Source organism: Salmo salar, chromosome ssa10 (genome assembly GCF_905237065.1).
Source record: "Salmo salar chromosome ssa10, Ssal_v3.1, whole genome shotgun sequence".
Classification (NCBI taxonomy): Eukaryota; Metazoa; Chordata; class Actinopteri; order Salmoniformes; family Salmonidae; genus Salmo; species Salmo salar.
The window spans coordinates 38,889,371-38,917,321 of NC_059451.1; the positions used below are offsets into that span (position 1 = coordinate 38,889,371).

General features: G+C 41.0%; 1 protein-coding gene across 1 annotated transcript; it reads left to right on the forward strand.

Annotated features, from left to right (window-relative positions):
- The first annotated feature begins 2,043 nt into the window (after positions 1 to 2,043).
- Positions 2,044 to 27,684, forward strand: si:ch73-74h11.1 (desmoglein-2). The gene is made up of 14 exons (XM_014123213.2): positions 2,044 to 2,295; positions 11,826 to 11,954; positions 12,742 to 12,897; positions 13,043 to 13,181; positions 13,589 to 13,758; positions 14,120 to 14,254; positions 15,002 to 15,187; positions 15,362 to 15,891; positions 18,017 to 18,159; positions 21,232 to 21,453; positions 23,558 to 23,803; positions 24,033 to 24,157; positions 25,363 to 25,728; positions 25,935 to 27,684. The coding sequence occupies exons 1-14, from the start codon at positions 2,233 to 2,235 to the stop codon at positions 27,108 to 27,110; spliced, it is 3,786 nt and encodes a 1,261-aa protein (XP_013978688.2). The 5' UTR covers positions 2,044 to 2,232; the 3' UTR covers positions 27,111 to 27,684.
- The last annotated feature ends 267 nt before the right edge of the window (positions 27,685 to 27,951 follow it).

Here is a 27,951-nt window from a genome sequence, read left to right on the forward strand (position 1 = left end):
ACACAATACCACATAATCACAAACTGAAAACTTATTGAAAATGAAATACAAAAATAACTAATTTACATAAGTATGCACACCCTGAGTCAATACATGTTATAATTAACTTTGGCAGCAATTACATTTGTGAATACTTCTGGGTAAGTCTCTAAGAGCTTTGTATACCTGGATTGTACAATATTTACACATCATTCTTGAAAAAATTCTTCAAGCTCTATCAAGTTGGTTGTTGATTATTTTGCGAGACAGCCATTTTCAAGTCTTGCAATAGATTTGAAAGCCGATATAAGTTAAAACTGTAACTAGGCCACCCAGGAACATTCAATGTGGTCTTGGTAAGTCTGTTTTAGTTAATTTTCCTGCTGAAAGGTGAATTTGTCTCCCAGTGTCTGTTGGAAAGCAGACTTTTCCTTTAGGGTTTTGCTTGTGCTTAGCTCTATTCTGTTTATTTTTATTCCCCTAAAAAAACTCCCTAGTCCTTGCCAATGACAAGCATATCCATAACATGATGCAGCCACCACCATGCTTGAAAATATGAAGAGTGGTACTCAGGGATGTGTTGTGTTGGATTTGCCCCCAAACATAACCCTTTGTACTCAAGACATAAAGTTAATTTCTTTGCCACAATTGTTGCTGTTTTACTTTAGTGCCTTATTGCAAACAGGATGCATGTTTTTGAATATTTTAATTCTGTACAGGCTTCCATCTTTTCATTATGTCATTTAGGTTAGTATTGTGGAGTAACTCCAATGTTGTTGATCCATCCTCAGTTTTCTCCTATCACAGCCATTAAACTCTGTAACTGTTTTAAATTGGCCTCATGGTGAAATCACTGAGCGGTTTCCTTCCTTTCCGGCAACTGAGTTAGGAAGGACACCTGTGTCTTTGTAGTGACTGGGTGTATTGATGATACACCATCCAAAGTGTAATTAATAACTTCACCATGCTCAAAGGGATATTCAATGTCTGTATATATTTACCCATCTACTAATAGGTGCCCATCTTTGCGAGGTATTTGGAATCATTCCTGGTCTTTCTGGTTGAATCTTTGTTTGAAATGCACTGTTCAACTGCGGGACCTTACAGATAAATATATGTGTGAGGTACAGGGATGAGGTAGCCTTAAAAAAATTATGTTGAACACACAGAGTGAGTCCATGCAACTTATTATGTGACTTGTTAAACAAAATAAAAACATTTCACAGGTATGGTCATTGTATTTCTACACCTATTTCAAATATTTACCCCCAAAATAACTTTCCCTCTTAACATTATAAGCAGTCATACGTGCTTAGCGACCAAGTTTTTTTTCATATGGTACTAGGGTTTGAATAATTCCACACATGCTGCAAATAATGCTCCACTAATTCTCACTGGTTTTTACACAACAATCCCATCAGACCCAAGACAGGTATGTGTCCTAAATGGCAAACTATTCCCTATATAGTGTACTACTTTTGACCAGGGTCCATCAAAAGTAGAGCACTTTATAGGAAATAGGGTGCAATTTGGGACTGAGCCAAGCTGTAATTCACAGCTGGCTTATCAGATAAGCTGACGTTGATGACTCTGTTTTCCTTTGTTGATGTTTTATCAACTGAGAGTGAGTCTGTGTCACAAAGTGCACCTTTCTTCCTATGTAGTGCACTACTTATGACCAGTGCTCATACGGCTCTGATCAAAAGTAATGCACTATATAGGGAATAAGGTGCCATCTGGGTCACAACCTAAGACAGGCAGAGCCAGTTTAACAGTGTTACTGCGACCGCCCTGGCTGGAAGGTACTATAAAGTATACCAACCTGACAGCTCCCTGTGTCAGCACCACACAGGAACACACCTTTCAAAAATATTCACCCAGAGGAAGAGAGGGGGAGAAGGGGTAAGGGGAGTCAACTAATAGAGAGAGAGTGAGGGAGAATGAAAGGAGAGAGAGAAAAAAGAGAGAGTGAGGGTGGTTATGGGAGGGTGTGGCAGAGAGGGGTGTGGTCGGGATGGGGGGAGGGGGAGGTGTGGTGGGGGGGTAATGGTTGTTGACATAAGACATGCTGTAGGTGTCCATCGTCCCTGAGGAGAAAATACATAAGACACCTCCCTCCCCTCATATTTAACACCCGCCTCATGAATTCTCAAGCCTAAATTCTACATTCTGAGGGAGAGAGTAAGACTAAAGAGAGAGGGGGACTGTACTGTACATTAACTGTCTGTATGGTGCAGACTCTATAACACTGTCATGGCTAGGGCTAGGGTCAGGCATGCAGGAGTCTGCCTGCTGCTTCTGCTGATCGTGGCACTGGTGAGTACCCCTGGCGCTTTCTTGAAATATTATCATTTATATTGAAATGTCAATATAAAATGTTGAAGGAGAGCCTGTTGTTGCAAGTAGATATTTTATGCTTCAGGTTAGGTAATTTGATTGCAATCTGCTATCTTGTATTAGTCTTAATTAGGCATGTGCCTTATTAAATGTGCTTTATAAAAACACCTATTTGCTCTTGTGCCGCAAAGCTGGAAGCACAACTTTAAACACTGTTGATGCCTCTTTAGCAGGGTTCCCCAACTGGTGGCGTGGGTGCTTTTATTTGGCCCCCCAATCTTAAAAAAAAAAATACTAAAGGAAACCATTTTTTGTGACACAAAAGACTGAAAACATCAGGAAATCAGCTCCAAGAGATTTTAATTTAAGAAATCTATTCCCAAGTATTCTCACACATAATAAAGACACGTGATTGTAAACAAATGTAAGCAAGGTTGAAAATTATTATGTTTTAGTCAAACATTATATCTGTTTGGGCTTCTTGCGGTCAATTTGCAGTCTAGAAATAATTAGTAATTATGTTCCGGCCCTCCCAACCATCCGCTCAAGAAAAAATTGTCCCGCGGCTGAATGTAGTTGATGATCCCTGCTCTATAGCTGTAAGAAATTAGTGTCAGAGAACATTCTCTTTTTCTAATTCCAAAGTTGCTTGTGCAATTATGTTGACAAACAAGTTCTTGCAGAAACCCATTCATTCCATGCAGACAAGCATAATGACCATCATTATGAGTGATTTATGCAGTGAAACAATATACTATGCATGATTCTTCAGTGTGGTTTCATTCTTCTAGTCCGTGCTGTGTGTTGTGAGTCATAAAGAGCCTAAGTGGTATTTTACTTTGGTCTTTGTTGCATCTTGGTCTTTATTGTTGCCTTAACCCATTAGCCATTGTAAACTTATAAATTCTGTTTACACTGAGTGTACAAAACATTAGGAACACCTTCCTAATATTGAGTTGCACCCCCTTTGCCCTCAGAACAGCCTCAATTTGTTGGGCATGGACTCTACAATGTTTCGAAAGCGTTCCACAGGGATGCTGGCCCATGTTGGCTCCAATGCTTTCCACAATTGTGTGAAGTTGGCTGGATGTCCTTTGGGTGGTGGACCATTCTTGATACACACAGGAAACTGTTGAGGGATAAAAACCCAGAAGCGTTGCAGTTCTTGACACACTCAAACCGGTGCGCCTTTCCATATCTCAATTGTCTCTAGGCTTAAACATCCTTCTTTAATTTGTCACCTCCCCTTCATCTACACTGATTGACGTGGATTTAACAGGTGACCTTGTCAGATAACCTGTTGTATAACAACATGACCTGAGGGGTTCAGTGTATTGTCTGAGTACATAATGTACAAGTAAGTGGATGGTGGTTGCAAAGAAACAGCAGCTCACTCTGTTGAAACATCAGCCTTTGCAGTAGGTACACAGTGTCTGTCTCCATAACCTTGGGAAGGGGTTATGTGTTCCATAACCCCAGGAAGGTATGGAACACAGTGGTGACACCGTAGAGATCCCATAATTCAGGACTCTCTGCAGGTGTTCTATATGAAATATAGTGCATTTACATATGGCTGACATAGCCAGTGGGACATCAGTAAGGGATCATAGCGCTCATCTGGATTCACCTGGCCAGTTTATGCCATTTAAAGAGCAGGTGTTCCTAATGTTTTGTACACTCAGTGTATACAGGTAAGGTAAAACAAAACAAAACAAAAAAATTAAATGCAAGAAAAAGCCCCATGGGCACAATTAAAATCATAACTTGTTCCAGGTGCCTCTCAACCGACCTTAACCCATTCCAGGAACAGCACAATCCAAAACAGAGAGAGAGGGAGAAGCTGAAAAATGCAACCGCTCATTCACATACCTGTAAAGTACTTCCAACAGAGATACTTTTGTTTGACATGCAATGCAAATAATATAGGTCACAAAAAAATCAACAGAACACACACACACTTGTTGGGAAAGGGGATACCTAGTCAGTTGCACAACTGAATACACTCAAACTGTCACATGCGTCGTTAAGGACAGACCAAGGCGCAGCAGGTATAGTGCTCATTCTTACTTGTTTATTTAAAGAGAACACGTAAACAAAGAAAAACAAATGACAACAAACAGTTCCGTAAGGTTCACAGACTATAACGGAAAATAACCACCCACAAAACCCAAAGGAAAACAGGCTGCCTAAGTATGGCTTCCAATCAGAGACAACGAAAGACACCTGCCTATGATTGGAAACCACACTCGGCCAAACCTGGAAAACGGAACATAGAATATGAAAACTAGATCCAAAATCCCCTAGACCAACAACCCCAAAACACACAAAACAAACACCCCCTGCCACGCCCTGACCATACTACAATGACAAACGACCCCTTTACCGGTCAGGACGTGACACAAACGAAATGCGTCTTCCACATTTAACCCAACCCATCTTAAGCAGAGAGGTGCGGGGGGCCTCCTTAATCAACATCATTGGCTCCTGGGTAGCAGTTGTTGGAGGTTAAATGCCTTGCTCAAGGGCAGAACTACAGATTTTTCCAATTTACTGGGTCAGGGATTCAAACTAGCGTCCTTCCAGTTACTGGCCCAATGCTCTTAACCCCTAGGCTACCTGCCGCCTCATTGCAACACCATGTACTGTGCCTCAGGTTGCCTCAGGTTGAAAACATACAGTATGATTGTCATTTGCTTTGTACAAAATAAAAATGTAAAGGCAGGCAGGAAAAGACAGATCTATTTCCCTCAAGCAATAAACCGCTGTGATCGACGCTCTAACTTTCTCCCCAGCTAACAGAGAGGTGTGGACGCTATAGGGGACAAAATGTTCCTCTCTAGAGAGGGAGACAGGCCACAATCCAGGACATGCATTATGTACATGTTCAAACACAGCTTATAGGCTATAGGCTACATACCATACACTAGGAATCATCAACCAGATTCAGCCACTGGCAAAAAAAAAAATATTAAGCAGAAGGTCTGCAAATTGACTGCAAGGAGCCCAAACAGATATAATATTTCACTAAACATAATCATTTCAAACCTTGCTTACATTTGTATACGATAACATCTCTCTATTATGCGTGGGAATACTTGATACAGATTTCCAAAATACATTTGAAAAAATCTGGTGTTTTTACAGTCCAACAATAAAAATATGAAAACAATTTGCTAAGAAAACTTGGGGGGGGGGTAAATAAAATCACCCAAGGGGCAATTTCAGCCCGCTGACCGCCAGTTGGGGAACCCTGACATACAATCAAAAGGGGACCTTTGTGCTCTCCCAGAAGCTTGGCTGGTGTGTAAAACTCACAAATTCAGACAAACAAAATGTCTAATCGGTCCACACTCAAAAAGATGTAACATAAAGCTTACATAATATTTTTTTTCACTGCATCAGGGATAGCGTACACAGATGTTTAGGCATTGCAGACTTTTTCAGTGTGCAGGTACAAATCTTTTTAATTCAAAGCAGCATTTGTAGGGAACACAGGTGATCAACCGATGAGCAGCAGGTGCTTCTAATTGGGGTTGCCACTCATCTGACAATCAGGGATGTGGCATCTCTGGTCTACCTATATACAAGGTTTTGTACCTACACACTGAAGAAGGCCGCAAAACCGAAATGTCTGTGTACACTATCCCTCATGCAGTGAAAACAAAAAACTAAATTTAAAAAGAAAGTAAGCTTTATGCAATATCTTTTTGAGTGTGGACCTATCACATCTTTTGTATATGGTGTGATGGATGATGGATGAGAGTACATCTTTATCTGATCAGACAGAAAACAGACGCAACCCATCTGTAGCCATAGTCCGCCTTATTTCTGTGCCAACAGTCTCTCTCTCTCTCTCTCTCTCTTTCTCTCTATCTCACTCAATTTCCCTCTCTCATCCGCTCTCTCTGTCTCTTTCTCATGTTATCTTTCTCTCTCTCTCTCTCAAACCTCTCCCAGCTAGCAATGAGGAATTGGCTCAGAAGCGGCCCCCGGAACTGATTAAATTGGCCCGGAATCGGGTGTCGGACTTGGCACAAAATCAAAATGAATGACTGCCCAGAATCGGCCCAAGTACATCGGTCCGTTTCCGTCTACCGGAATTCAACCGACTTTGCCGGCATCTTACCTGAATCCCCCAGAAGGGCCCCGATGCAAATTTAAATTAATGATTACAAAATTACGCGATTTAGTCATTTTAAATAGTACTATTATACATTTTATACATACAAATTATATCCATCCACAAAAAAAACATTTTGTGTCGGAGGAAACACCATACACCTGGTGACTGTGTCAGCGTGCATGCACCTGGTCAGCCACAGGAGTTGCTACAGCGCGATAGGACAAGGACATTCCAGCCGGCCAAACTATCCCCTAAGTCGGGCGACGCTGGGCCAATTGTGCGTTGCCTCATGAGTCTCCCAGTCGGCACAGGTCTCGAACCAGCATCTGTAGCAGGGCAGTTTTCACTGCGATGCAGTGTCTTAGACCGCTGCGCCACTTGAGAGGCTCCATCCACAAAATTTGTAATGCTTATCAGTTGCCTTGCACAAAGTATCGAAATACTAAAATACTACTTAAAACAGGACTCTTAAAGAATTTAATTTAAATGTTAATTGTATTTTTTGATTACAGAAACAATGAGAAAATATGGAAAAATAAATAAATAATGAAATGTTAGTTATATAAAGTAGCCTGTGCAATCATCTGCCAGAGAGTAGCCCCAATCGGCCTGAGCCACAAGTAATACTTTTGGCCCAGATAACTCACACCGGAATCGGCCCGAGCTCAATCCCCAAATCCAAGCCATAAGTAATACTGTCGAAGACGGCCTAGACTTGGGCCACATGACAGCGGCCTAGACTCGGGCCCCATGACGTTGGCCGAGTCTGACTCTCAGCCGAGTGCCCCGACTCTCAGCCGGAATCGGCCCAGATCCACTTTGCTAGCCGGGCTCTCTCTCTCATGTTCTCTTTCTCTTCTTCTCTCCCTGTCTCTCTCTCTCTATTCCCACTCCCTCTCTTCTTCTCTCTATCTCTCTCTCTCCCTCTTTATTTCCCTCTCTTTCTTGTTCTCTCTCTTCCTCCCTATTTCCATCTCTATCTTGTTCTCTCTCGTTCTCACTCTCCATCTCTCTCTTTTGTTCTCTCTCTCCATCTCTCTCTTGTTCTCTCTCTCTCGTTCTCTCTCTCCCGCCCTCCATATTTCCCTCTCCCTCCCTCTCTCGTACTCTCTCTCTCCCTCCCTTTCTATTTCCATCTCTCTCTTGTTCTCTCTCCCTCTCTTGCTCTCTCTCCCTCTATATTTCCCTCTCTCTCCCTTTCTCTGACGTTCTCTTTCTCTTTTTCTCTCCCTGGCTCTTTCTCTCTCTCTCACTCTCTCTAAATGTTTCTTGTCTGGTCATTGTTAGAGGATGACAAAGTTGCACTTTCATTTTCAGAACAAAACATTCCAGATGTTTACGTGGACATCACATCAGTACTTATCATACAACAATAACATATGGCTCACTTGTTCGATTCTTTGGGATTCATAAAAAATCCTCACTATGCAGTGTTTGGTATTAAAGTGTAGGTGATAACCAATTGAGTTGAATGATTGTACGTTTAAGGAAGTACTTATTATTGACAACACACACTTTCCTACGACTTAAATATCAGTGGAAACAGTACCGTAAAATAAAGTGTTACCAAAGGCTTAGTAAAACTGCCTGAGGAAGCCCTATAATCAAATGAAATCGACGAAGACAACAATGGGCGAACATTTTCCTTGAAGAATGTTGTCAAGCTATGTTGCAGAGAAGTAAAGGTCATGGTGCTCTATTTTCTACTCCTTGTGGGAAACTAGTCAGATAACCTGTTGTATAACAACAGTGTATATTCTGAGTACATAATGTTGCTCACTCTGTTGAACAATTGGCCTTTGCAGTAGGTTTTTTATTTTATTTAACCAGTGTCTGTCTCCATAACTCCACGGGAAGGTATGGAACAGTGGTGACACCATAGATATCCCATAATTCAGGATGCTCTGCAGGTGTTCTACTGTATATGAAATATAGTGCATTACATATGGGTGACATAGCCAGTAGGACATCAATAAGGGATCCAAGCTTTCTCCTGGTCAGTCTATATCAAGGAAAGAGCAGGTTATTCAGGGCAGGATGCCTTCATTGGAGTTCTTCTGCACTAAATTGTATAGGGTGTATGGCTGAGGTTCTAGTTTATAAGAAGGCATAATTGCATAACAATTTGAAATGAGCTGCTCTTTTACACGTTGAGGACCACTAAAGTAAACACAAAATTACATAATGTGAGGCTACAAAAAATGCCAACTTAACCAATTTCTTAATCAGCGAGTTGGGTGGACTTCAGAAGTACAAGAAATGTAGCTTTTTTGATCAAGCTTGTTGAGTAAAATTACAAATGTATGTTCTTCTGCTTTTGTTCCTGCACCTAATTTTCATGAGTTGCACGTTAAGTCACAATATTGTTTTGAACGTACGTTTTGGACTGATGGCCGACGGAGCATTCTACTCAATGCATCGTCAATGAGCGCTGATAAAGATTTAATCAAAACTGCATTACTGTGGCTTGGAAATACAATGACATTCAAAAGGAGGCAAAAAGTGTTGTTGTCACCAGAATAACTGTAGATGCAGTATAACGTTAACTATCTAGCTAAAATTGAGGGGAGGCCACCGGATTTTAGCTAACTAACATTAGCATTGTTAGCTATTTCTGACGAACTTTGCTGGCTAAAAACAACATTGCCATCTATCTAAACTACATTTGACGACATGATAATGCTGGCAAAGTTGTTTCCTACTAAATATTTGACTACTTTAGCAACGTCACCGTATTTCCAGGCACTATAGTTTAATTTAGACTAAACAGTAGTCAGCCTCTGTCCAGAATGACTGGGTTTATCACCACTATAGGGCACCACTATGGTGCCGCCGATAGAGGGCTTGAGAACGTTCATAACAATGGTATGATGCGACCGAGTGACGGAGGTGCAACCTACGAATAGAATATAAGCTCAAAAGAACTGAGAGTTCCTGCACCTAAATATGATACCCAAAATGAGTATCGGCACCTACTGTATTTCAGTCCAAATCAAGCACTGGCCTAAACATGCATACACCATCAGCTGGAATTCATAGCAAGCAGTAGGGAGGGGGTGGGAAAACGAAAGGGATATATACAGTATTGACCATTATAATAATACATTTTATTTGGCAGATGCCTTTCAGGACACTCAAGGACATCTTACATAGATTTTATGTACAGCACTAGGTTTTATTTAATGTAAGCCTATATAATGAATTTGAATTATGCTTGATTATTTACCGGGGGGACTAAAAGGAAATTGTAAAAAAATAATAATAATACAAGGAGCTTATTACTTTCAAAGTAATGGGCACGTTCTGGCATGTGTCACTTCGCACTGATACCATGTGCAGTAAACAGTACCTATCGCTGTGTAGACTAGGCTACACTGTGTAGGCTTCTCACCGTTAGCAAGCTAACTAAGACTCACTAGTCAACTTGGTTAACAAAAAAACAAGTAAAATGGCCAAACAAAGCTCACTGTTCAATTCAAGAGATCGGGTATATAAGAGGGTGTTGGAGCGTTTGCCAAGTTATTTGACATCAGTGATTTTGCCATGAAGGGCCTTCAGTCCCCCTTTATATCAATCACTGATTGCATTGATCTAATTGAGGGCCTTAAAGACAATGAACAGCACTACAACAGCGTTTTTATTCAACACTTTTAGAAATCATGAAACACGCTTCTCTACTTCTACTCGCACGATCTCCATCCTTCAGCTGAGACATGACCATCAGTCCAGTGAAACAAAAAAACTAGTTATATTATTATGATTTCGGCTCTGATGTGCCTCACAATTAATAGGCTACAACAACTGACTTATTACCAGTGTTATCATATAGCCTAGCTTGAGTCTTTTTAAAATATAAGGGACTCTACATTATTTATAATAAGGGGGATTCCTATATGGAGAAAATCAGAACTCTTATAATATATGAAAATAGGCAAATGCATGAAACAATATTTATTTCCAGTCTGTAATAGCCTATCATTTTTTGGAATTGAATTTGAATTGGGATATAGAACTTTGCCCTGTGCTTCTCCGCCCATTCACTACAGTTCATTATTTGAACAACATAAAACAATTTTCTAAATATTGTGCCTTTAACATGATTCAAACCTCATACCCTGAATGTTCCATAGTTCCATACTTTACCTGCTAAGCTATCAGTCAGGTGAAACTACATGTCCAAAATCCTAACTACACAACCAAAAATATGTGAACACCTGCTCGTCAAACATCTCTTTCCAAAATCATGGTCATTAACATGGAGTTGGTCCCCCCTTTGCTGCTATAAAAGCCTCCAGTCTTCTGGGAAGGCTTTCCATTAGATGTTGGAACATGCTTTCATTTAGCAACAAAAGCATTAGTTAGGTCGGGTACTGATGTTGGACGATTAGGCCTGGCTCATAGTCAGTGTTCCAATCATCCTAAAGGTGTTTGAAGGGGTTGATGTCAGGGCTCTGTTCAGGCCAGTCAAGTTCTTCCATAGCGACAAACAGTTATTGTGCTGACATTGCTTCCAGAGGTAGTTTGGAACTCGATAGTGAGTGTTACAACCGAGGACAAACACATTTTTTGGCTCCTAGACGTTTCCACTTCACAATAACAGCACTTACAGTTGACCGGGGCAGCTCTAGCAGGGCAGACATTTGACAAACTGACTTGTTGGAAAGGTAGCATCCTATGACGGTGCCACATTGAAAGTCATGGAGCTCTTTAGTAAGGCCATTCTACTGCCAATGTTTGTCTATGAAGATTGCATGGCAGTGTGCTCGATTTTATACACTTGTCAACAACGAGTGTGGCTGAATAACCTTATCCACTAATTTGAAGGGGTGTCCACATACTTTTGTATATAGTGTATTTGTAAGTACTGTGTCCAGTAGAGGTCGGTGTTTGAAAGCAGTTTGAAATTGATGAAAGCACCGGAACCACTGCGAAATCAGTGGGATCTCACATTTTGCAAGACATGCCTCGGAGCTCCGGTATCAAACATAACATCACTACCTGCAGGCTTAATGCAGCCTGTAAACAGACCACTGCGCTAGGGTGTAAAACTAGGCCCTCAAAGAAAGGTCACATGATATATGTAATGTATTGTCATAAAGAGTTTGATTTTACACTGTGAAATATGCAAATAAGGTGGAATAAATTCTAAAGTTGACTTGTATGTTCACTCTATCTAAAATTCAAAGTTGAATGAACATACAATTTAACTTGAGAATGTATGTTGGTTCAGCTATGTAGTCCAAAATGTTCAGCAAACTCACAATGCTATTGCAGCTGGTTGCCTTACAATTGTATGTTGAATCAACTCTTCTTTTTTTGTAGTGTACACAGACGTTAACTGTATAAGATTACCTGTAACTCTGAATGTGCTCTTTTGATATTCCAGGTTATCAGTGCTGACGCAGAAGCAGAGATGCGAAGAAAGAATCTCAGGAGACAGAAGAGAGAATGGATCCTGCCTCCTGCCAAAATCTACGAGAATACAGACTACACACAAAGAGAGTACATTGCCAAGGTCTGCTAAACTAAGACACCAAGCAAAACCTGACTAATCATAATGACTACTGAAATAAGCTGAAATCCGCATAAAGTGAAACTGCGCCACTGTTCGTCCCAGCACATTTCTTATTGTTTTTAGCTGTACTTGATTGAGCTTTCCTGGCTGGCACAATGGAATCAATTTAATAGTCCCAAAAGTGCAAACCCACCTCACCCATCTGGCACCCCAGGCAGGCTCAATGAAATAAGTATTTGAAGGAACACAACCACTATTTAAAACTCAGGTCTGTTCTGTGGATGGCATGAGAAACTAAACGCTTGGAGGAATGAAACCAGGAACAGGTTTCTAACCAATGGCTTTGGCAGGCAAGGATGATGAGTATAGGTCTGGGCATTATGTTCACTTGGTTCATGTGAGAAAAGGAGGCAGAGATTCAGGTTACCAGCCTGTTTCATCTAGAGAGACATAGAAGTTGATTGTTGTGATGCGTATTTGGATGCAAATAAGCAGTTGGGCATAATCCTTAATCGTGAGTCACTCCATCCTGGCTGAAGTGGTTTGAGTTCTATGGAATTTGAACCCATGATAAACAACTATACTGACGAAATACATGTCATAAGCAATAATGAATTTAGGCATGTAACAAACATGTTTTTAAGACGTCAGGCCATATTAGAAACAGAACATCATTAATGTACCTTTTTAAATGTATGGATCATTGAGGAACTCCACAAGTTATATTCAGGTATGATTATCCCTTTGTCTCTGTTTCCTTATGTTTGAATGTAATTTGTTTGTTCAGATCCGCTCTGATAAGGACAAAGAGGCAAAGGTGGAGTATTACCTGGCAGGGAAGGGGGCTGACAAACCCCCCTTTAACCTCTTTATTGTCAACCCCGAGAATGGCTTTGTACGCATCACTGGCATCCTGGATCGGGAGAAATGTCCCATGTACAACGTGAGTCTCCTTGACGTTATGAAGTTGTCATCTATAAGAATTACATGGCAGTTATGACTGCAGCTTATAAGGTGTTTGTTAATATGTAACTGAAACCCATATATAACCCATATATATATTTTGTATTATTTTCCCACTGTCCCAGTTGACTGGAGTGGCCAGGTACAGAAACGGGACCTTGGCGGAAGCAAATATTCCTCTGCAGATTCATGTCATTGATCTGAACGATAACTCACCTTACTTTGAGCTGCACTCTGGGTCCATCGCAGAGTCCAGCAAAGCAGGTACATGACATTTTTTTAATTGTCACATACACCTGATAAGTGCAGTGAAATGTGTTGTTTTACAGGGTCAGCCATAGTAGTACAGCACCCCTGGAGAAGATTAGAGTTAAGTGCCTTGCTCAAGAGCACATTGACATATTTTACACCTTGTCGGCTCGGGTATTTGAACCAGCGACCTTTCAGTTACTAGCCCAACACTCAAACTGCTAGACTACCTGCCGCCAAATGCCCTCAAATAAGACAGATACCCTCTTCTCGTTGGTGCTGTACAATCAGATTGGACATCATCTGATGTACCACACAGTGTTTAACAAATCCAGAAACACATATCGAGGCTGCCTCTTGCCTTTGGAATAATATGTCTCACATTGTCCTCTCCCATTGCCCCCTGCCCTGTGAAACATCAGGCACAGAAATCATGCAGATCATTGGGAAAGATGACGATCAGGAGGGGAGCATCAACTCTAAGATCCATTACAAGATCATCAGCCAGAAACCAGCAGGGTCCGGAGCCATGTTCACCATCGATGAGAATACAGGGAAACTCTTCGTCAAGGATGCCACACTGGACAGAGAGGTACACTTGATGAGGCCTTGACAGCCCTACAAACTGTCTGTATCAGTGGAGGCTGCTGAGGGGAGAACGGCTCATAATAATGGCCAGAACGGAGCAATGGAATGGCATCTGGAAACCATGTGTTTGATGTATTTGATACCATTCAACTGATGACACTCCAGTCATTATCACGAGCCCGTTCTCCCTAATTAAGGTGCCATAAACCTCCTGTGGTCTGTATGGTATTTTCAGACTATTTGGTAGCCAGAAGTGTCAAGTGTACACCAGGCAAGCTCAATCAAAAGCAGCTAAAATACGAAGTGAACCAAGGTCTGATGTGAAATACCAGTATATGAAAGTCTCTTTGCTTTATCTTTTCTAGACTCACGATTCGTACACTATAATCGTCCAAGGGACAGATATGGGCGGGGCAGCTGGAGGCAACACGGGAACAGGAACTGTGGAAATAAAGGTCCTGGACATCAATGACAACGTCCCCACACTGGAGAAGGGGCAGGTAAAAGATACAGCCTAGGTTTCAACCTTTCCTGACATTTTGTTACATGCTGTGTTTTCCATGCCAGTGGGATCACAATCTTGGAATGATATTAATGATGAATAACAAATGTTTGTAATACATTTTCTCTCATTTTACTGAGGTTATCCTTCAAATACATACAGTGCCTGTAGAAAGTCTACACCCCCTTGAACTTCAAAAAATATTTTGTTGCGTTACAAAGTGGAATTAAAATTGATTTATTTGTATTTTTTTGTCAACAATCTACACAAAATACATGTCAATAGTGGAAGAAAAATGTAATATATTTTTTAGATTAATGTAAAATAAAACTCTAATATATTTTGATTACCTAAGTATTCACCAAAATGAGTCAATACATGATAGAAACACCATTGGCAGCGATTACATTACAATTTTATTTTCAGTTTGACATTACGGAGTATTTTGTTTAGATCAATGACAAAAAATTACAATTAAATATATTTAAATCCCACTTTGTAACGCAACAAAATGTGAAAAAAGTTCAACTGGGTGTAGACTTTCTATAGGACTGTATCTGGCCGCCATTCAGCTAGCACAATCAGATGTCAAACTATAGCTTGTCATTTATATTTGTACTGTACCATTGTAACGTGGGGGATTAAATAATAAAGGGAACTCAGCCTGTTACCTATGGCAGAAACATACTGTATAACATACTGTATGTATATTTGTTGAGGCTGATCCCTGCCATTGTTCTGTCAGTATGCAGGGAAAGTTGACGAGAACATTGCTGATGTCATTGTGATGAGGATCAAAACAGTGGACAGAGATCTAGAACACACAGATAACTGGCGGGCCGTCTTTCACATCACCCAAGGCAACGAGGACGGACGCTTCTCCATCGAGACGGACCAAGACACCAACGAAGGCATTCTGAAGCTGATCAAGGTATGACCAGACTCTGAGACCTCACTCAATGTTGTTTGGACATTTTGAGCTTATGTTATCTGACTGTATTTTCACATATGGTTTGAGTTGTCAAACTCAGTTCTGTAGAGGCCTATTTATTGATGCAGTATGTCTAAGAGTTTACTATATTTTTTCCTCATCTCAAACCCACAGGCAGTAGATTTCGAGGAAGTCCAGAAATTAGAACTTGGAATAGTCATTGAGAACGTAGCTCCTTTTGTTGTAGGGGGTGCTGTAGCGATGGATGTGGATGTTAATGCTGGGGAGGGGCGAGGGCCGGGAGCTGGAGCTGGCGCTGGGGCAGGGGCTGGAGCTGGTGTTGATGTAGGAGTGGGTGTTGGTGTAGATGTTGGGGGAGATGTGGGGGTGAATGCAGGGGTGGATGTGAATGTAGATGCTGGAGCTGGGCCCGGGGTAGGTGTTGGGGCTGGGGTTAAACCAGGAGTTGGGCCTGGGGTTAAGCCTGATCCCAATGGGAAGCCGAAACCAAAGCCAACACCTAAAGGGGGGAAGACCTACCCGATTTCGATCGTAGTTAACAACATGCCGGAAGGTCCAGCATTTAAGCCCAGCACCAAGCCTGTGCCTGTCTCTGAGGATCCCAACAAAATGCCGAAGGATGGAGTGATCGCCTCGTACCCTGCTGTGGACGGAGATACAGGGGAGCCTGCTGAGGACGTCAGGTTAGTGGGCTGACCAAGGAAACGACCAGAAATGGGTTAAATTATCAGTCTGGTGATCAACAGTAATTTGATCACAAAAGTAAAACAAAAAAAGACCATGTTTTTGAGGATTTTCACTAAATGTAATCCATAGACGGGTCCTTTTGAGGAAAGATTGTTGACATATATTTGACATTTTCATCTTAAAGTATAACTGAGAAATAATTCATTTAAATTTGAATATGACATTTTGTGACATTTCAGCTTTACCCAGGCCTCTTTGAAACTCCATGTTGTAGGTGCTACAAAGCTAAAGTTGGTGTAGTATTTTGATTTCAATTACACATTTCTTACATACATTTAAGAATATTGAAAATTTAAAATTTTGATTTAGCAAATGTTTCTATACATTGTTTAACATAATACTCTAGAGGCATATCAAAGTTCCTGTCATAGGCGTCGTAATGAGTCGACCAAGGCGCAGCGGGTAAAGTGCTCATCTTCTTAATTTATTTAAAGAAAACACTTAAACAAAATAAACAAACGACGAAAAACAGTTCCATAAGGCTCCCAGGCTATACAGAAAATAACCACCCACAAAACACAAGTGAAACAACATCAACTAAATATGGCCCCCAATTAGAGATAACGACAACCAGCTGCCTCTAATTGGAGGTCATGCCCAAAAACCAACATAGAAATAGAAAACTAGATTTAACCATAGATATTGAAAACATAGAACACGAATCAAAAACACCAAAACACACAAAACAAACACCCCCTGCCACGCCCTGACCATACTATAGTGACAAATAACCGCTTTTACTGGTCAGGACGTGACAGTTCCAGAGTGGGATCACTGTTAGTTTTAACGTTATGGCCCATTTTAAACAGAGAAATTGGCAAAGTAGGCATAGTAGACAGTGTACCCAATCACATCCCTCCTTTTACTTGTATCATTGCACATCCTGCAAATAACTAGCAAAGGGCAACCATTTGTAATCCTTTTCACGTTCACTCTGTCAGTAATGCTTACAAATTGGGTCATAACACTAAAAATAGCAGAGATCCCACTTTGATATGCCTGTAGATTATATTATGTTCAACAATATATTGACACATTTTCCAAATCAAAAATGGTATATTTTCAATATTGATGTTAATATTTGTCAATATTCATAAATGTGTGTAGGAATTGTTTTTAAATGTGTATCTTTTTTAATTTAACCTTTATTTAACTAGGCAAGTCAGTTAAGAACAAATTATTTTTTACAATGACGGCCTACCAGGGAACAGTGGGTTAACTGCCTTGTTCAGGGGCACAACGACAGATTTTTACCTTGTCAGCTCGGGGATTTGATCCAGCAACCTTCCGGTTCGCTCTAACCACTAGGCTACCTGCCCAGCGGCCTTCGATCCAGCAACCTTCCGGGTTACTGGCCCAACGTTCTAACTACTACAGGCTACCTGTAGTAGTAATTTGGAAAATCAAATCAAATTAAATCAAATCAAATCAAATGTATTTATATAGCCCTTCGTACATCAGCTGATATCTCAAAGTGCTGTACAGAAACCCAGCCTAAAACCCCAAACAGCAAGCAATGCATGTGAAAGAAGCACGGTGGCTAGGAAAAACTCCCTAGGAAAAACTCCCTAGAAAGGCCAAAAACCTAGGAAGAAACCTAGAGAGGAACCAGGCTATGAGGGGTGGCCAGTCCTCTTCTGGCTGTGCCGGGTGGATATTATAACAGAACATGGTCAAGATGTTAAAATGTTCATAAATGACCAGCATGGTCAAATAATAATAATCACTACACAATTACAGAGCAAGCGGTAAAGTTTCATATGACACCAACTTTTGCTTTGTACAGTAGCATGTACAGATTAAACATTACAGTGTCTTTTTACAAATATTCCAACTTCAATTAATTATTTACACTTTAAGATACAAATGTCAAATATCTGTCAACAATCCTTTCTCCAAAGGACCGTTAGCCTAAAATAATTTAGTGGTGAAAATCCAAAATAATGGTATTTTTTGTTCTTGTTTCATTAGGAATCACCCAAGAGTTAGTGATATATTCAGACTCTTAATGCGTATGTTGTCTTCTTCATATAAATCCATATTCCTTACTGCATTTTCCAGGTATGCCAAAGCCTATGACCCAGACAACTGGGTGACCATCGATGACAAGACAGCTGAGATAAGACTTATCAAGACGCCAGATCGAGAGTCTAAGTTCTTGGTGAATGGGACATACTTTGCCAAGATACTCGTCATTACCCAAGGTACTGTAAGATACTTTAGCGTCTAGCTAGGGCTTAATACAGAAATTGACTAAAATACTGACTATCATCTTCTTCCTTCTTCTTCATTCTTCTACATTAATATGAAAGTTAGCCTGTTAGAAATTAGCCTCAACAGTAACTGTCATAAATACTTCTCATAATTCAAAATGATCTTCTTGTCTTGTGCTGTTGGTCCCCGCCTTGCCACTGAATTTCTAATCTAAAACAGCTGGGTGTGTTGCTCAACTCTCATCTTCCCTTAACAAATTCAATGTTTATGAGAGCGGGTGGAAATATTTGCCGGAGATAATTCATCTTGGAAAAAGCACAGCAGAGACAGGTCCTTTTTAACAGCTCAACTATTCGGGGTGTAGACTCATTGCTCAACTAAGGGAATCAAATGTGATGACGATGGAGTGATGCCTGTCAAAAACAACAGCATGAAGCAAGACGTCTATCCATCAGAACTGAAAACTAATCAGAGTTTATCCAGAAAATAAAAATTGATAGATACAGTGCCTTTGTAAAGTATTCAGACCCCTTGACTTTTTCCACACTTTGTTACATTTCAGCCTTATTCTAAAATGGATGAAATAAAATGTAAAAAATCCTCAGCAATTTACTCACAATACCCGATAATGACAAAGCAAAGAGGTTTTTAGATTTTTTTTCAAATGTATTAAAATAAAAAACAGAAATACCCTATTTACATAAGTAAATACACCCTTTTCTAGGAGACTCGAAATTGAGCTCAGGTGCATCTTGTTTCCATTGATCATCCTTGAGATGTTTCTACAACTTAATTGGAGTCCACCTGTGGTATAGTCAATTGATTGGACATGATTTGGAAAGACATACACCAGTCTATATACGTTTCAACAGTAGACAGTGCATGTCAGAGCATAAACCAAGCCATGAGGTCAAAGGAATTGTCCATAGAGCTCCGAGACAGGATTGTGTCGAGGCACAGATCTGGGGAAGGGTACCAAAACATTTCTGCATGTATTGACTCAGGGGGTTCAATACTTATCTAATCAAGATACAGTATAGTGTTTTATTTTTCATTTATCTTTTACAAATGTTAGAATTTTTCTTCCACTGACATTACAGAGTATTTTATGTAGATTATCGACAAAACATGACAATTAAATCCATTTTAATCCCACTTTGTAACACAACAAAATGTGGAAAAAGTAAAGGGATGTGAATACTTTCTGAAGGCACTTTAAACTAAAATGAAGGTCCCAGAGCTACACAAAAGGTGATATCTAGAACAGTGCAGAATCCTTTCCACAGAGAGTTTAACATGGAACCCAAAAGCGTTGTTCTTGGAACCAATGAATTAAGTGCCACATTTTAATGTTATTTAACAAAGCTTTTTGTATTATAATAATTACTTTAAATTTAAAACTCTATTTTATCAATGTACCAATCGGGTTTCAGGAAGAAGCATAGCACAATTACAGCAGCCATGAAGGTTTTAAATGATATCACTGAAGCTCTTGACAAAAAACAGCATTGTGTCTCACTTTTTATTGATCTCTCTAAGGCTTTTGATACAGTTGATCATGCTATACTAAGGCAGAGATTGTCGAGTGTAGGTCTTTCAGAGCATGCAGTTGCATGGTTTGTTAACTATCTGTCTGATAGAACTCAGTGCACTCAATTTGATGGGCTTAGGTCTGTTAAATTGTCTGTCTTAAATGGTGTGCCCCAAGGCTCTGTACTTGGTCCTCTCTTATTCACTATTTATATAAATAATTTAGACAAAAATGTCCAAAATGCACAACTTCATTTTTATGCTGATGATACTGTTATTTACTGTTGTGCTTCATCTCTTACAAAAGCTTTCCAGAACTTGCAAACTGCTTTTAATACTGTTCAACATACCTTGTCTCAATTTAAGCTTATCCTCAATACTGACAAAACTAAACTTCTGGTGTTTTCTAAAGCAAGAAATAGACCCCTGAACCTTTCACCTATTACTACCTTTCAGGGCAAGGAGATTGAGGTTGTAACCTCATATAAATATCTTGGAATTTTGATTGATGATGGCCTCTCTTTTAAAATGCATATTCAACAACTTACAAAAAAATTGAAGCTGAAATTAGCATTTTATTTTAGGAATAAGGCTTGTTTTTCTTTTGAAGCCAGAAGGAGGCTAGTATCAGCTACATTTATGCCTTTACTAGACTATGGGGATATTTTATATATAAATGCTTCCGCTCAGTGTTTGAGATCAATTGACACCCTTTACCATGGCACTTTGAGATTTATTTTAAATTGCAAAACCCTTACGCACCACTGCACTTTGTATACCAGGGTTGGCTGGCCTTCTCTAGTCACTCGTAGGCTCAGTCACTGGTATACTTTTATTTACAAAGCCATTTTGGGTTTACTACCTTTTTATTTGGGCATTTTTATTGTTCAGAAATGTGGTGGGTACTCTCTTCGTTCGAGGGACTTTATCTTGCTAACTGTTCCAAATGTCCGAACTGAATTTGGTAAAAGGGCTTTTATGTACTCTGCGCCATCGTCTTGGAATGCCTTACAAAATACTTTTAAACTGGAAGAACTTGTCCCGATTGGTATTTTTAAATCACTGATGAATGATCTTGAGACTGATTCCCTGACCTGTCAATGTTTTTAATTTGCTGTTTTTGATTTTGTTATATTCTTTGTTAATTTTATGGTTTTTACTAGATTACTTGTAGTTTTTCATGTTGTTTGTCTAATTTTTGTAATGACTTGGCACTGCCTATCTTGGCTAGGACGCTCTTGAAAAAGAGATTTTAAATCTCAATGAGCCTTTCCTGGTTAAATAAAGGTTAAAAAAAAAAAAAAAAAAAAAGGGCTCTCCTATAGGGACAGCCAAATAACCCTTTTGGAACCATTATTTTTAAGAGTGTATCAAGCCAAAGTACTGTCCCTGCGGTAACACTTCACTCAATGCTGAAAGGTACAGTATAATGCAATATGATCCAGTTACAATGCATTATAAGACTTGTCATTAGTATGCCTGAAACTGTGGTCTATATGAGTTTGACTATGAAAACATCTATTGTTTTACAGATATGCCCTCTAAGACAGCCACGGGCACCATAGCCATCCAGGTCCAAGACTCCAACGACCACTGCCCCATGCTGGCTACTACCTATGAGAGCGTGTGCTCAGGAAAACATACGGTCAACGCCACTGCGTTCGACGAGGATGTCTCGCCCAATGGAGCTCCGTTCACCTTCACCGTGGTGGCTGAGGGGACACGTGGCAAATGGGAAATAGAACACATCAATGGTAAGAACAGTACAGGAACATTTACAGTGCTTTCAGAAAGTATTCACACCCCTGGACTTTTCCAAATTTTTTGGTGTTACAGCCTAAATTTAAAATGGATTAAATTGACATTTTTTTGTCACTGGCCTACACACAATACAGTACCCCATAATGTCAAAGTGGAATTATGTTTTTCGAAATTTGTACAAATGAATTAAACATTTAAAGCTGAAATGTATTGAGTCAATAAGTACTCAACCAATTTGTTATGGTAAGCCTAAATAAGTTCAGGGGTAAAAATGTGTTTAATAAGTGACATAATAAATTGCATGGACTCACTCCATGTGCAATAATAGTGTTTAACACTATTTTTGAATGACTATCTCATCTCTGCACCACACATATACAATTAACTGTAAGGTCCCTCAGTCAAGCAGTGAATTTCAAACACAGATTCAACCACAAAGACCAGGGAGGTTATCCAATGCCTCGCAAAGAAGGGAACCAATTAGTAGATGGTTAAAAATAAAAAGCAGACATTGAATATCCCTTTGAGCATGGTGAAGTTAATAATTACACTTTGGATAGTGAATCAATACACCCAGTCACTATAAAGATACAGGCGTCCTTCCTTACAGAGAGGAAGGAAACCGCTCAGGGATTTCACCATGAGGGCAATAGTGACTTTGAAACATTTACAGAGTTTAATGGTTGTGATAGAAAAAAACTGAGGATGGATCAACAACATTGTAGTTGCTCCACAATACTAACCTAATTTTCAGAGTGAAAATAATACAAATACAGAATAAAAATATTCCAAAACATGCATCCTGTTTGCAACAAGGCACTAAAGTAATATTGCAAAAATGTGGTATAGCAATTGCATTTTTGTCCTGAATACAAAGTTTTATGTTTGTCAAATCCAATACAACATATTACGGAGTACCACTCTCCATATTTTCAAGCATAGTGTTGGTTGCATCATGTTATGGGTCTTCTTGTAATCATTAGGGACTTGTGAGTTTTTCCGGATAAAAAAGAAACGGAATAGAGCTAAGCACAGGCAAAATCCTAGAGGGAAATCTGGTTCAGTCGGCTTTCCACTTTCCATACACTGGGAGATGAACTCACCTTTCAGCAGGACAATAACCTAAAACACAAGGCCAAATCTACATTGGAGTTGCTTACCAAGACAGTGAATGTTCCTGAGTGGCCGAGTTACAGTTTTGACTTCAATCTGCATGAAAATCTATGGCTATTTATAAATAAATAAATAAAATAAAACTGTGCCATCTGGTTGGCTTAAAATAAGGAATAAGTATATTTTAGCAATTACATTTACTTTTGATACTTAAGTATACTTTTGATACTTAAGTATATTTCAAACCAAATACTTTTAGACTTTTACTCAAGTAGTATTTTACTAGGTGACTTTCACTATTACTTGAGTAATTTTCTATTAAGGTATCTTTACTTTTACTCAAGTGTGACAACTGAGTACTTTTTCCACCGCTGTCAACAACCAATTTGACAGAGCTTGAAGAACTTTGAAAGGAACAATGGGCAAATATTGTGCGTTCCAGGTGTACAAAGCTCTAAGAGACTTACCGAGAAAGTCTCACAGTGGTAATCGCTGCCAAAGGTGATTCTAACATGTATTGACTCAGGGTTGTGAATACTTATGTAAATTAGATATCTGTATTTCATTTAAATCCATTTTAAAAACATGTTTTCACTTTGTCGATATAGGGTATTGTGTGTAGATTGGTGGAAAAAAATGTTTTAGTCCATTTTGAATTCAAGCTGTGACACAAAATATGGAATAAGTCAAGGGTATGAATACTTTCTGAAGGCACTGTATACACTGTCCATTGTCTAACTGTTTCTCACTAGGAAGAGGAACTAGACAATGATGTTTCTGCCCCCTTAACTGTTTGCACTAGCACTCAAACCCCTCAACCCAAAAATTATATTAAAACAAATTACATAAAAGTAAGAGTTTAACAACATAAATTAAGTTAATATGCACTGTAATGATGCAGTCAAACATTTCATCCATATTCATGGGGATTCATAGTATCTCTCTCTGTTTCTCTCTCTCTCCCAACATCCCTCCATATCCTAGGCACGACGGCTGTCTTGCGATCTACTGATGCGTTGTGGCCGGGTGAGTATGAGGTGAGGGTGGTGGTAGCAGACGAGCAGGGCCTGTCCTGCCCAGAGCCACAGGTGTTCAAGGTGGAGGTATGTACCTGTTTGGAGGGAGAAGACTGTGGCTCCAGGACTATCAGTTTACGCCAAAAGACCACCGATGCCAAAATTGGTACCCCCGCCATCGGACTGCTCATCTTAGCCAGCTGTGTTCTGCTACGTGAGTTGGGCTATGCTAAAGACACTCATATTTCACACACACAGACACACACACACACACACACACACACACACACACACACACACACACACACACACACACACACACACACACACACCTCACAAGTTTATTAGGAATACACATCAGTTCACATACGTAGATACAACACGTGCGCACACACACATTCATACTCACCCTGAAGTGTGTCTCCTTGTCTCTGTGTTTGCAGTGGTACCTCTGCTGCTGCTGTTCTGTCAGTGTAGAGGAGCCTTCGCTAACCAGTTCACTGACCTGCCGTTCGATGCCAAGGAATACCTCATATCCTACCACACTGAGGGAAAGGGAGAGGATAAGGTGATGCCTTCTTCAAGTTCCCATATTGACATTGTAACTATTTTGTCAGTTTATATGTCAGTTATGAGAGGTATAGCTATTATATGTAAAATATTCACAATTACAAACATCAACATACTGTATGTGACATACATATTCAATGCTTTTACGTTAATACACTATATGGCCACTATATACACTGCTCGTCGAACATCTCATTCCAAAATCATGTGCATTAATATGGAGTTGGTTCCCCCTTTGCTGCTATAACAGCCTCCACTCTTCTAGGAAGGCTTTCCACTAGATGTTGGAACATTGCTGAGGGGACTTGCTCCCATTCAGCCACAAGCATTAGTGAGGTCGGGCACTGATGTTGGGCGATTAGACCTGGCTCGCAGTCAGCGTTCTAATTCATCCCAAAGGTGTTCGATGGAGTTTAGGTCCAGGCTCTGTGCAGGCAAGTCAAGTTCTTCCACACCGATCTTGACAAAGCATTTCTTTATGGACCTCGCTTTGTGCACAGGGGCATTGTCATGCTGAACAGGAAGGGCCTTCCCCAAACTGTTGCCACAAAGTTGGAAGCAAGGAATCGTCTAGAATGTACAGTAATTGAATGCTGTAGCGTTAAGATTTCCCTTCACTGGAACTAGGGGCCTAGCCCGAACCATGAAAACAGCCCCAAATTATTCCTCCTCCACTAAACTTTACAGTTGGCACGTTCTCCTGACATCCACCAAACCCAGATTCATCTGTCGGACTGCTTCCAGAGGCAGTTTGGAACTCGGTAATGAGTGTCAAAAATGTTTTTACACGCTATGCATTTCAACACTCAGCGGTCCTGTTCTGTGAGCTTGTGTGGTCTACCACTTCGCGGTTGAGCCATTGTTGTTCCTAGACGTTTCCATTTCACAATAACAGCCTTTACAACTCTAGCAGGGCAGAAATATGATGAACTGAGGTGGCATCCTATGCTGAGCTCTTCAGTACAGGCTTTTCTACTGCCAATTCTTGTCTATTGAGATTGCATGGTTGTGTGCTTGATTGTATACACCTGTCAGCAACGGGTGTGGCTGAAATAGCCAAATCCACAAATTTCAAGGAATGTCCACAAACTTTTATTGTACGTAAAATACGTTATTTTAAGATTGTGTTGCATTCCTATGGTTATTTGAGATGTATCAACATGTCGGTTTGATTGTCTATTTGTTTTTTGTTTTGTTGTGTAGGAGGTGCCCCTACTCAGTATTCCTACGACCGTAACTGATGGAAGGGCTGCACTAGGAACAGAATCAATTCAGCAAGCAAACATCGCCACAAAATCCTCACATAATACTACAAACAATATACGTCAGAGCAGTGGGGTCTCCAGTGAGGACATGCATACACTGCGTCGGGAACAGAGCCACAGGCCCATGGGTATGGAGATGGACTACACCTATGGACTCCAGAATGGTGGAGGCGTTGAGGCTAATATGGGGCTGGGAAGCAGCACCATGCATTCCAGATACGCCACACACACCTCACATGTCAAACAAGACATCTATGAGGACATGGCACTCCCATGTGCTTTCCTGGATGGCTACTACTCACAGGTAAATGGTTGAACATCTTTGTTATGAGAGAAAATACTGTATTTCAATAATGCAGAAACTGTTGAAAATGTCTTATGACCACATTTGATTTAGGTCCCCAACATATACAACATTAGGTCTCGAGCATGTACAATGTGCAATCTAAGTTCTGATCACAAAAAAGGCACACGGTATGTCAAATGAGTCTATCTTATCCCCTCATGCAGAAAGTGGCATGTGCATCTCAGAACCCTCCACTGAAAGACAGTCAGTTGGTGTATGACTACGAGGGCCAGGGCTCTCCTGTGGGCTCGGTGGGATGCTGCAGCCTCCTGGAATCTGACTACGACCTCCAGTTCCTCAATGACCTGGGGCCAAAGTTCAAGACCCTGGCTGACATCTGCTCTCCTCCAAAACCTCAACCCAAACCCAGAATGGTGGAGCGCATCTTAGAGCCAAAACAACCTGAAATCAAAAGAGAGAGCATCGTCACCGCCAGCAATGTCAACATCACCAAATCTTCCGTTAGAAATGTCAATATCAACCAATCGTCCACCAGCACCAGCAGAGTCAATATCTCCCAAACACCTCCCACCAGTCCCTCTGCCACTGGGGTTAGTAACTTCTCTAACAGTCAGTCCGCCACTTTCCCACCGCCCCCTACCCAGACGATTCTGCTGCAGCAACAGCCTATGTACTACACCACCATGCAGCCCGTGGTGCAGCCCCTGATGCAACCCATACAGTATGTACTGGCTGATGGCGCCTCTACTACCAATCTAAAGCGTATTGTAGTGCTCAACAGTCCCCCTGTGTCTGGAAGCATGGGAAGTCTGGGAGGCCTTGTCATCCAAGGCAACAGGGTTATATCAGAGACCTCCACTAGCCCCATCAGTCCCAGTAGCCCAGGAAGCCCCACCATGCTGGGGCTGGGTAGTCCCAGAAGTCCTGGGTGGATCCAAGGCTCCCAACCCAGAGGTGGCCTGGGTGGTCTGTCTGTAGTGGGGCACAGCCCTGATGGTAATTATGTTTACATGGAAAGGCAGGTTAATGTAAGTGGAGAGCCACAGGTGGGGTCTGGGGTCCCAGGTGTACCTTCTCAGGGCAGTTTGCCCAGGGGTGCGTTCCTGGTGAAGGAGGCTGCTCCCCCTCAGGGGGATTTTAGGCCTGGCAGCCCAGGGTGTGGGTGGGGGTGGTGGAGGTGTGTATGGCGTTATGCCAGGACACACCTTTACAAGGGTGAGGCAGGTTGGGGGTGGGCCTATTGGGGTTGGGCTGGCTGGAATGGGGCCAGGGAGGGTAGGGCAGATAGTTATAGGATCGCAGGAACTCCCAATGTGGGTGCCACAGAGCCCCCCAGGGGGTCGCTGTGGACAGAGGGAGGGGGCAGCGCCAACAGGTGAATCTCAACCAACTCCGGTTACTGTTGAAATACCAGAGTCATTTGAGTCAGTGGCAGAGATTGAGAGGAAACTGGTGTTTGAGGGCCATAGTGAATCAGGTGAGCAAATAGAGGAGGAGGAAGAGGAGGAAGAGGAAGAGGAGGAGGACGAAGAAGAGGAACAGCAGGAGGAAGAGAACGAGGAGGAGGAAGAGGAGCCTTTAGAACAGACAAAAGAAACAGCTGTGACTGAGGAAGAACCCGTAACTTTAGCTTTGGCCTCAGAGCCATCAACAGAACAGGTTGAGCCATCTGAGTCACTAGAACACAAACTAACAGACCAATCCATTGAGTCAAGCCATCCAACAGAGGAAGATACATCAACTCAATTAAATGAAGTCTCTGGAGCTCTCAATGAAGAAGGCCTAGTTGACTCTGAGGACCAGCTGTCCGATGAGGATGTGTCCATGGTAGTCGAGGCCTCCTCAGAAGAAGCTTCCATGTCCGAATCAGACATTATAGATTTAGTTGGTACAGATCAGCCAACCGAGGATGAAGACTTTATAGATCTAGTTGGTACAGATCAGTCAGCCGAGGAAGAAGACATAAATCTAGTTGGTACAGATCAGCCAGCAGAGGAAGAAGACATTCTAGATCTATTTGGTACAGATCAGCAAACCGAGGAAGAATCAACAGAACTGACTCTGGAGGAGGAAGTGGTTTCAGAATCGCAGGAAGTTGAGCTGACGGTGGATCCAGTCACTAACGGTCAACTAGAGAAGGGTATTACTGAGACAGAAGAGATGATGGTATCAGAAGCACAGCAAGATCAGGTCCCAGTTGATGACATCACTAATAGCCAA

What these genes read in the sequence shown, in the direction of transcription:
- si:ch73-74h11.1 (XM_014123213.2), top strand. Translation starts at nt 2,233, where the DNA reads ATGGCTAGGGCTAGGGTCAGGCATGCAGGAGTCTGCCTGCTGCTTCTG. An exon ending in CGCAGAGTCCAGCAAAGCAG is followed by an intron (nt 13,182 to 13,588) that starts GTACATGACATT and finishes GTGAAACATCAG; the next exon opens with GCACAGAAATCATGCAGATC. An exon ending in AGCCAGCTGTGTTCTGCTAC is followed by an intron (nt 23,804 to 24,032) that starts GTGAGTTGGGCT and finishes CTGTGTTTGCAG; the next exon opens with TGGTACCTCTGCTGCTGCTG.